This window comes from Tympanuchus pallidicinctus, unplaced genomic scaffold (genome assembly GCF_026119805.1).
Source record: "Tympanuchus pallidicinctus isolate F22 unplaced genomic scaffold, pur_lepc_1.0 scaffold6, whole genome shotgun sequence".
Lineage (NCBI taxonomy): Eukaryota > Metazoa > Chordata > Aves > Galliformes > Phasianidae > Tympanuchus > Tympanuchus pallidicinctus.
The window spans coordinates 44,700,186-44,710,441 of NW_026294780.1; the positions used below are offsets into that span (position 1 = coordinate 44,700,186).

At 44.3% G+C, this 10,256-nt stretch overlaps 1 protein-coding gene across 1 annotated transcript in view; it reads left to right on the plus strand.

Annotated features, from left to right (window-relative positions):
• The window catches only part of SETDB2 (SET domain bifurcated histone lysine methyltransferase 2), a 36,952-nt gene extending 27,184 nt beyond the window's left edge, over positions 1-9,768 (plus strand). The window contains exons 19-26 of the mRNA XM_052705661.1: positions 593-700; positions 1,447-1,580; positions 3,744-3,790; positions 5,371-5,429; positions 6,026-6,092; positions 6,973-7,095; positions 7,715-7,786; positions 8,884-9,768. Coding sequence (XP_052561621.1) covers positions 593-700; positions 1,447-1,580; positions 3,744-3,790; positions 5,371-5,429; positions 6,026-6,092; positions 6,973-7,095; positions 7,715-7,786; positions 8,884-9,023 — 750 coding nt within the window. The 3' untranslated portion in view covers positions 9,024-9,768. The remainder of the gene's footprint in view (positions 1-592; positions 701-1,446; positions 1,581-3,743; positions 3,791-5,370; positions 5,430-6,025; positions 6,093-6,972; positions 7,096-7,714; positions 7,787-8,883) is intronic.
• The last annotated feature ends 488 nt before the right edge of the window (positions 9,769-10,256 follow it).

A 10,256-nucleotide genomic window follows, 5' to 3' on the forward strand; every position in this document is an offset into this window, starting at 1 on the left:
GACAATGGGGAATGGTTTTAAACTGAGACAAAGGAGGTTTAGGTTAGATATCAGGAGGAAGTTTTTCACACAGAGGGTGATGAAGCACTGGAACAGGTTGCCCAAGGAGGCTGTGGATGCCCCATCCCTGGAGGCATTCAAGGCCAGGCTGGATGTGGCTCTGGGCAGCCTGGTCTGCTGGTTGGTGACCCTGCACACAGCAGGGGGTTGAAACTGGATGAACATTGTGGTCCTTTTCAACCCAGGCCATTCTGTGATTCTGATGACTTTATAAATGTGTCTGCCTTTGGAAGAGTGTGCTGCTTGGCTGCTTTTTGGCTTGAACAACTGGTCAGATAAGATGGTCAAGGTGTGGAAGTCTGTCAGCCAAACAGTTTCTCCTCCTTACTCTGGGCATTGGACTTCATTCACGCTTCTTATGGAGTTCACTTTCTCACCTCTCAGCCTGTTCTTGGTTCATCTTTAAGTTATGTCAGATCGTGTATGTGCAAAAGGATCAGATGTATAAAATCAATGATAAAAGAGAGGGACATTCTATATATTGATGACTAACTGACTCTGTTACTTCTTGCCATTGTTTCTTTGTTTCTAGTTATTTTCCTCTGGATTTGTGGAATCTGAAGAGTATAACCCAGAAAATCTAGATTTAAGGTTTGATGTGGAATCCGTGTTGAATGAATTCAAAAGAGGAAAGCGACTGGTAAGGCAGTTTCTGAATCTGCACTCAGTCCTGTCTGAAAGCACCGCAGGGTGGTAGGGTGCACACTGAGGTTGTCTGGTCTGCTATGACTGGGGAGAAGAAATTAAAGAAGGCCTTGGTCCTCCTGACCTACTAAGATTGGTGAAACTACAGACTTAGAATTGAAAACATCAATTTGATATCGTACTTATTGAAATTCCATTATTATTTTTCTTACTAATTGGAATTTATTGGGTTTTCTGGTCTTTTTTTCCTAAGAGGAAAAACTAAGAGGCTTCCTTGAGAGCCTTTGAAATACCAACCCAGTGCCTGCAACAAAATTATGCAACCCCATAAGGATAAAGGGAAACACCTTTTCTTTTTAGCAGGAGGGTGATTTACGTGAGATCTTCTGTTTTGTTTTCAGCTCTTCTTCTCTCTTCTTGGATGGAACTCATATCTTTATGAAGTTAGTGTAAAAAAACATAAATGCAACCAATAAGCACGGAAATAGGTTGGGCAAGATTTGGAATGAGGTTGGGAGGGAAGCTGTCCATGTCTCATGTAGCTCTTTTTGTACTGCTTAAAGGGTGAAATGATGCAGCTGAGGCAAAATAGCAGAGAGATGAGTGAAACATTGAGCAGGGTGAGAGTTTGGCATTGTAAGCTGGCTGCATTACACAGAGCTCTAAGTATCACAGTGAAAGATTGGATTTTCCCAAAGAGGATGATGTTGGTTTCCTAAGTTAGGTTTCATTTTGTTGTAGGTGTGCAATTTCTGTCGCAAGAAAGGAGCCACAGTGGGATGTGAGGAGAGAGCCTGCCGCAGGAGCTACCACTACTTCTGTGCCTTGTGTGATGATGCAGCCACAGAAACAGATGAAGTAAATGGAGTCTACCGGTATTTAACAGTCTTTTCTGGTGTGGGATGGTCCAGGTTGTGGTGCTGTTTGTCAAATGTATGGTTGGGTTTGGTGGTTTTCTGAGCTGGTGCTGTAGAGATTTGGGAAAAGGACTCAGAAACACCTCTTGTGAGTCTGTTTGCCTGTCCTGCACGGAGCAAAGCTGTAGCAAAGCTGTACTGAAGAGGTGCAAGAGGGCTGAATGAGAAAGAAGTGGTAAGGCAGGTTTTGGGAATTTGATGGCAAAGACTTTTGGACTGACTGGATCAGTGGCATGAAAGGAGGGGGATATTTGTAGCTACTGTGAAATTACTGGAGAGAAGAACGAGACTTGAAAACCTATGGCCATGGATCGACAGCCTTCTTCATGGTGAAATACACTGAAAAGTGAACCAGCGAGAGAATCCCTTTGGAGGGGAGAACTGGTGTTTTAAATCCTGAATTGCCACTGTTGAGATGATGAGCAGAGATTATTGAAGCAAACAGAGCAGAATAGAGAAGGCACATGGTGCTTTTTTAAAGGTTAGTAACAGTACGGGTGGAGGTGTGAGCATAATGCATGGTGCCAGTGATGGTAGGGTGGCCTGGGTAGTAAAATGCTGTGTGTGCGTTATAAGGAGTCCTCATGTTTATGAAGGCTGCTTTTAACTGGGAAAGAATAGATTTAAAAGTGTGAGGGGAGTTAAAAGCCACAACTGGAGGGCAGTGTTGGAAATTCAGGCACATTGGAGCAGCTCTCCTGTGAAGAAAGATTGAGGGAACCTTTGGTGAAGAGAAGGTTCCAGGGAGACCTCAATGGCCTTCCAGTACTTGAAGGGAGCTTATAAACAAGAGGGAGAATGGCTGTTTATGAGGGTGGACAGTGATAAGACAAGGGGGAATGGTTTTAAACTGAGGCAGGGGAGATTTAGGTTAGATATGAGGAGGAAGTTTTTCACTCAGAGGGTGGTGATGCACTGGAACAGGTTGCCCAAGGAGGCTGTGGATGCCCCATCCCTGGAGGCATTCAAGGCCAGGCTGGATGTGGCTCTGGGCAGCCTGGTCTGCTGGTTGGTGACCCTGCACATAGCAGGGGGTTGAAGCTGGTTGATCATTGTGGGCCTTTTCAACCCAGGCCATTCTATGGTCCTATAAATAAAGTGCCTCCAGTACTGTAGCTTTCTAAGTTGTTAAGCATGCACAAGTAGTCTTTGTGCATCAAAATGAATTGCAAAAGAAAAAGCTGTCTTGTCAAGGAAACAGCCTACTCTTCAGCACTTCTAATATTATTTTTAAGAAAAAGAATGTTGCTAATTAGAAAATGGTGTAGTAAGTGCAGTTCCCTTTAAAAATTTCTTCTTAACACTTGAGCATTAGTCGTTGCAAATGGAGGTTTGTATTGAAAAGATGAGCTCAGCTATGCTCTTGACAAGGTGACGCAGCTTAAAAAGTGATTTGGGATCCTTCTGTAAGAAAGGCATTGATACATTGATAGAAGCTGGATATGTTATCTACAAATAACTGTATCCAGAAGGTAAGGGGTGTTTCCAAGCTGCATTTGTTGCATTTTGCCTCTTCCAAGGGATTCCTGTTTCTCACCTAAAAGTGGAGGAAATCTTCTCATCCTGCGTATTTGCTCTGCAGGGTTATAACTTAACTGGCAGCACCAGCATTTAAACAAGTTGTGGAGCTGAGCTGGCTGGTACTGGACAGGGGAGGCAGAAGGGCAGTGGCTACGAAGAAGTAACATTAGTAGTTCAGTATTTTGTCCTGACAGTGTTTATCTCATTTTATCTCATGCTTTATCTCATGCTTTGGGAAGAGTATTGCAGGTGACGCGCTGTCTCAGTGTCAGTGCCCAGTGCCACCTGGCATTAAATGCATCTGAGCTGATCTGAGCAGTGAGCAGGGCCAGACAGTGGGGTGATAGAGCTGTTAATCTGAAGCTGCCACATTCAGAGCCTGCTGAGGCTTCAGAAGTAACACTAGAAACTTGTGTGGGTGTGACTTCACTTCAAGGTGGGTAATGCTGGAGAAAAATCCTGATTCTTTTTAGGATGTCTTTCAATTTACACAGAATGGATGGAGGGGAAAATACTCAAATGTTTGTTGAAATCAGTCAGCATAACTCTGTGTATGTGTTCATTAATACTTTTTCTCTTAAAATTGAACTGAACTTTCAGAGTGTTCTGCTCAAAACATGACCCAGGCAACAGGACCAATCACTACGGTGAGTTTCTTTTAATGGCTTCATTGATTTGTATCTGTTTTAGAGGTGTGCATGCTACAGTCAGTGGCACATTTGAACAGACTGAACGTTATTCCTCCTTTCTATTGAGTGGGGAGTTTGTGATCTTGCAGGAGGCGGTTGGTTGAGACCCACATGTGCACCAGAAATCAGTAAGTTCTGTTGATTGAAGAAATGTTGATATTTGATCAGCTCCAGATCTCCTCCACAACTGACTGTGGACCCAACCCTTCATGGCAGGAAGGCCCAAGCAACTTGTAAAAACCTGGCATTTTGTCTGTAGCAATGTTAGAACATTCACATCTGCATCTTCTCCATTCGTTGCAGTCCTTCTTAAACGTGGCCTTTTGTTCTGAAGGATCCCAAAGAGCTTTTTACATGTAGCAAAAGGGTGTGTTAAAGAATTGCTTCCTCCGCTGCAGGAGTGCAGTTGAACTTGATGGTCCTGGTGCTTGCTGCGTTTGGAGGTAGTCAGGAATGTCTCTGACTTAACCAGTTCTCCAGGCATGTTTTCCATGGCAGTCTGGAGAAAATTGAGTTGAGAAACATCCTCCTTGTTCTAAGTACATTCTGCATTCCTATATGGAAATATCAGGCCCCTGCTGTGCGATGGAAAGAGGACAGGGTACCTTAAGGGCAAGAGGTTTTGCTGCTCTTTGCTTGCAGGGGTGGGAGGGCAGCTTGCGCTTGGAAGTGGGCTCCAGCCTTTGCTCAGCTGGAAGTGTTGGATGTTTCTGGAGAGAAACCTGATGCACATAGAAGAGCTGAGGACAGTCTGTGAGGAGCAGAGAGGTTGGGTTGCTGTTTGGACTGCGTTCCCTTGCTTTCCAAGGCAACTCCTAATGTACTGTAAAACATATCAGGAAGGACTGAGGAAACCCTAGTGTTCATCAAAGGTGTCCTGACAGACAGCAAGCCGTGCTTTGTGCCTATGCCAGCACTTTGTAGTGCTCCAAAATAGGCCACCCAGCTTTGATTTGGGTGGATATGATTTCCTTTCAGGCCAGGAAAAATACAAATGTACAGCACAGAGCCCAAAAAGAACTTGTTCTAACAGCCCTTTCTGTACCAGCAGTAACTCCTCATTCCCAAGATGATTTCTAGTAGGTTTAACGCTTACTACACGCTATCCAAGGCATGTAGAGTTACAAGGGGGAGAACCATGTCACTCCACTGTGTTTAAAGCCCTCAAGTTTTGGTGGTGGTTGTGCTCTTCTCCAGCTTTCTCTCCTTCTCTGCTTATGATGCTGTGGTGGGGAGAGGCTGATGTGGACTGATGGGAGGGACAGAGAGAAAGAAGCAGAGTTTGCAGAGATTTTTGCCACTAAAAATGCTTTGCAACTTTATTAATACAAGCTCACCAGTAACATTGCTTCCCATTGGGAGCTCTGGAGGTTTTCTAGGAGCAAAGGAAACTTAATGTAATTCATATACCTTTGGGACACCTAAAATAATTCTTTGTGTAGCCTTTGTTTTGAGCCTGTGTTAACAGTAACAAGGATTGGTTGGAAGAAAAAGTCAGTTTTCACAGATTTAAACAGACTTGGTCTCTTGATTTCTAGATGCAGCTAATAAGAGGAAAAGACATGCATCGAAATCTTCCACCACCACGGAACAAATGGTAATTCCAAATTTAAATAGTTCTAAAACAGAAACCCACATCTGCTGCAGTAAAGGACTCCTTTAGTGAAGTATTTTTGACAGTGTGTTAAGAGAGACTCACAGGATTCTCTTGGCTCCACCAGAGCTTTCATGGGAATTTCCCTGAGTGCTGGGTGTCAGGATTTCTCCTTCCCAGAGGAGCTGGCCTGCAGCTTGGGAAGAGCTGCTGCCATCTCCAGCTCTCTGCATTAGAGGGAGCAATGTGAGGAGACATGGACGGTCTGCAGCTTTCAGCTGTACTTTCACAACTAGGTTGTTTGTCTCCAAGAATTTCTCAGCTATTGACTATATTGTGCAAGTGCAGTAACTGCAGTTAAGAAGGGCAGTGTCCCTCACTGTGCTTTCCTTAGAGATTTCACTTTGAAGCAGTTTTTGCTTCCCCTTTGAGAATCCTGAATGTCTGGAGAGGGGTACTGGTAGGTGTGTGGAGAAGCTGACTTGATTCACAAAATCATGAGCTGCTTTTAACCTGCCCACTAACACAGAGGTAAGGTATGGAAAACAGAGCAGTAAACATCAGTGTGATGTTAAAACGTGTTGTTTTTTTTTTTACAGAGGGCAGAAGAGACGGCAGAAGAAAACAGATTACGGATATTAAGAAGGAAAAGCAGCAGACACAAAGGTGTGACTGGCTTTATAGAACAGCTGCGTGCTACTGTGCTGTGTTGCATTGATGTTCAGTGCCTGGAGATGTTTGATAGCAGCAGTGCTGAAAACTTCCATTTCCTTTATCTACAAGTGACTGTTGTGGCAAGGAAGACAGTCTGATTTGCACAGTGACTGCACAAGTTCTAGCCATGCAGCAGTGTGCGAGAGCTGCTCGGTGCACCTTAAATGAGAATGCTGTGGTTCCCTGGGCAGGAAATGGGCTTCCTAAATATTGAGCTCCTTGCACTGTTTTCTATCCTTTATCCTGCTCAGTCTGTGGTGCTGTCCAGAGAACTTAAAAATAAGTAATGTAAAAGCACATCACCTGCTTTTCTACACTAGGGGTATTGAGCAGCTCTAGGAACGGTGAACTGGGAGTTGGGATGCATTGATTTCTGAACAAAGCCTAATCTTGAGTTTCTGTGAACTTATGCCCAGCACAGTGCTTATATTCTCTTGACCACAGAATCAGCCAGGGTTGGAAAGAACCTCAAGGATCAGGAATCTCCAACCCCCTGCCACAGACAGGGCCACCAACCTCCACATTTAATACCAGACCAGGCTGCCCAGGGCCCCATCCAACCTGGCCTTGAACACCTCCAGGGACGGGGCATCCACAACCTCTCTGGGCAGCCTGTGCCAGCACCTCACCACTCTCACAGTAAAGAACCTGACCACACTGTTGTTCCCTCTGCAGAGGGCTGAGTGAGTAGCAAAGAGGAGCCAGGTGGATGTGTGTTACTAGAAGTGGGCTTTGAACTGAAGTTTCAGTTTCTGAAATGTATGGGTAAAGCCTAAGCTGCTGTGGTCAAGATCTTTTATGTTTACGAGTGTTTGTGTTTGTGTTTTAACAGTCCGAATCGACTTTCTCAGGAAATGCAAACAAGCAGGGCTTCTGGATGACATATTTGAAGAAATGTTGGACACCCTTCACTTGGCACAGGAAAAGCTGATGGATGACAACACTTCAGAGACAGGTATGGGGGTCTGCGGTCACTGTTCTCACAGCAGAAATGTTGATCTGACCGCCAAGCACTTGAGTCCTCAGAACGGTGACGTGGGGCCATTGTTAGTACTTGGCAACTGGCTTCTGTCATATTTCTGCAGGTGGGCAGAGGTGCTGTGTTTTGTTTTTTTGGCATAGAGGGTACTTGCTGCTAACTCAGTGTGCTCTGGTAGGCCTTCTGACTTTAAATTGTTGTACTCAATGTCGTGAGTTTTGGTAGGACAGCTGGGGAAGACCAGCTGTGCTCCTCTCCCACACAGTGAAGAAGAGTCCAGGAGAGAACCTCCTGATGGTCCTGTGAACTCTGCAGGCTTCCATTGAAATAAACACAAAATGCCTCAATTGGGAAATTGAAGCATAATTCTGGCGTGGTCATTAAGGCAGTGGTAGATGAAGATGTCCAGAATTAGATGTGCTGTGGAGATGTGCTATGTTTTCTTGGCTTTTCTTAAAACCTCAAGCAATTGCTGTAATGCAGGTAATTCCTATAATGTAAATCATTAATGAATTAATTTGTGCTGCATCTACTGTTAGGTGCTACATTAAGGCTTCTGTAAACTTTTCCTCTGTGATATTATCATTCCCTGCAGAGTATGAGGAGACAGTAATATCGCTTTTTGACTGTGGACTGTTTGAGAACATACTGACAAATATTCATTCAGGTAAGTGAGTTATGCTGTCAGCTGGCAGCACTTTGGTATGGTTTTAGTATAAAGGTTATTCTTCTGAGAATTCTGTTAAAATAATAGAATCGTAGAGCATGCTGGCTTGAAAGGGACCTTCAAGGAGCATCGAGTTCAACTCGTGGCTCTGTAAGCACCACCCAGCATTCAGCCATGGATCTGGCAGCGCTGTCCAAGCGCTCCTTGAACTCCAGCAGCTCAGGGCTGTGCCCATTGCCCTGGGCAGGCCGTTCCATGCCCAGCACCTTCTGGTGCAGACCCTGTCCTTAACCCCCCGCTGCCCCTGCCCTGACACAGCTCTGTGCCATTCCCTCAGCCCCCAGTCTATTTCTAACTCTACACATGTCAATTTCCCTACCCTTAGCAGGTCAGGAAGACCTAGTACTACTTCTCAGCATTTCTTTTGTTTTTTCCAAGCATAAAACTTAGTAGACAACCTTAGTACTTAGTGTACCTTCAAGTAGTGAAGTCATTGCCAAAACAATTATAGAGAACAGGCCCTAAAATGGAGTGCTGCCACTGACTAAAAGCTGTTGTTTCCTAAATCACCAGGCCTGGTGCTGCAGTTAACCTCAATGCAAGGTTCTAACACTGCCTCATCTGAGGGCAGTTGGACACCTTTTTGCTCATCATCCCAAGTTACACTTGCTGCACACTGCATCCTTTTCTGAGCTTACAGCAGAGCTGCTGGCATTGCCACCTATGGGTATGCTGGTGAAGGCTGTCCCCCCTCCTGTTCCCCACTTCCTCAGTCACCCTCTTCTGTTCTGATTCCATCCAAACTACTTCTACTTTCCAAGTCAATAATGAGAACGCATGTCAAAGCTGGTTCCAAACCTTCATCAATGGATGAGTGCCAACTGTGATGGCTGACAGTAAAGACAAGTAGAGATGAGGAGTCACAGAAAACGCAGCACTCTAAAGGCAGTGGTCTCACTAGGCAAAACTGAGCAGTAGAGGCCTCTGCAACCTGCCTGTTAATTTAATGTAAATTTATAACACTAAATAGACATTAGTAACTGTTGTATCTAAAAATAAATGAATAAAAGCTTTTATCCCTTTCTTTTCCATAATAGGGACTGAGGAAAAAATTCAAGAACTGCTGGAAAGCAGGAAAAGACTGGATAACCAGATTGAGCTACTGCAGGAGTTAAAAGAAGTTTCCCTGCCCTCCCAGGAGAGTACTGCCAGTACATCCAGTACAGTGTCTGAATAACCCCACGGCTGTCAGTCATGGTGTCAATACTCCACGTTTTCTGATGATAGGAACCATATAGAGCACGTCTGGTCAGTGTGTGACTTCCTTTCCCCCAGGCTAGGGCCACAAGCAAAGACTGGATGTTTTTACTCATTTTTATACCTCACTGTTGCAGTAACTTGAAGTTGTTACTCTTTAAATTTTACTGTGGATAATTGTATTATACTTCAGCTGTAGTTTTTTTAAAGCTGAATAAAACCCTCCCAAGGACTTTTTCCTTCAAAGACAAAGGACTATCGTCAGCTGCCAATGAAAGCTTTTTCAAGTCACTTTAATTGCAGCAGCCTCTCCTGCCTGTGTGAAGTGGCCACTTCCCTGTCTGCATCTACACAGTGTTGTTTTAAGGACCACAGTGCTGCCCTGGCTTTCCAAAGAAGATCAACTAGCAGGACTTGCACTGAGAGAAGTCACTGGAATTCCAAGCTGGAGGTTTTTAAAAGTGTTTTTTGATTGATATTAGGTCTGCTGTAGCAGCAGTGCTAGAGTGATGGCTGCAGGCAGACCAGAAGTGGTGAGGTACTACACTCCAATCCATGTGTACAGTATAGAATGGATCAGACAATGGGACTGTCTTTTTCCTTTCTTCGTTAAGAAAAAAACAGAGGGAAGTTGTATCCTTTAAGAGCTGTTATATTAAAATGATTTGAATACAGAAAAGCATTAATTAGAAAAGAGTAACTTAATAAAAATAAAGTGTTTTTAAGGAAGCTGTCTTTAGTCATGCTCAGAAGCCCCACTGTTGCATGGGATGTGGCCTAGGAGGGGGCAGGCTGTCAGCCCCTTGGGTTTACCAACACTGTGCCTCTCAGCAGCAAGTAGAAGCAGTACTGAAGAGCATGGCCCTCACACTACAGAATGGCACAACAGGCTCCAGGGCCAGCCTGTGCCTCCTAAAACCAAGGCAGTACCCTTCAATGCATCAAAGTGGAGAAAGGATCATCTATGATGAGTTACTAGGAAACCAAGATGAAAATACACCATCAGTGGAAAGAAGTAAAGCTCGTTCAACTCAGGCTAATTCTTTTTCCTTCCTTATTGCAAAGATCTGAATTCCTGATGAGGGCAGCCCAAATTGTTTCTCACCAAGCTAGACCTTTAGTCAAGATTAGTTTATAGTTTGCAGTCTAGAACAAGTTGTGCATTAACACTGCTTTTGACACACATGGAAGTGTTTCTTCACACAATCCTACA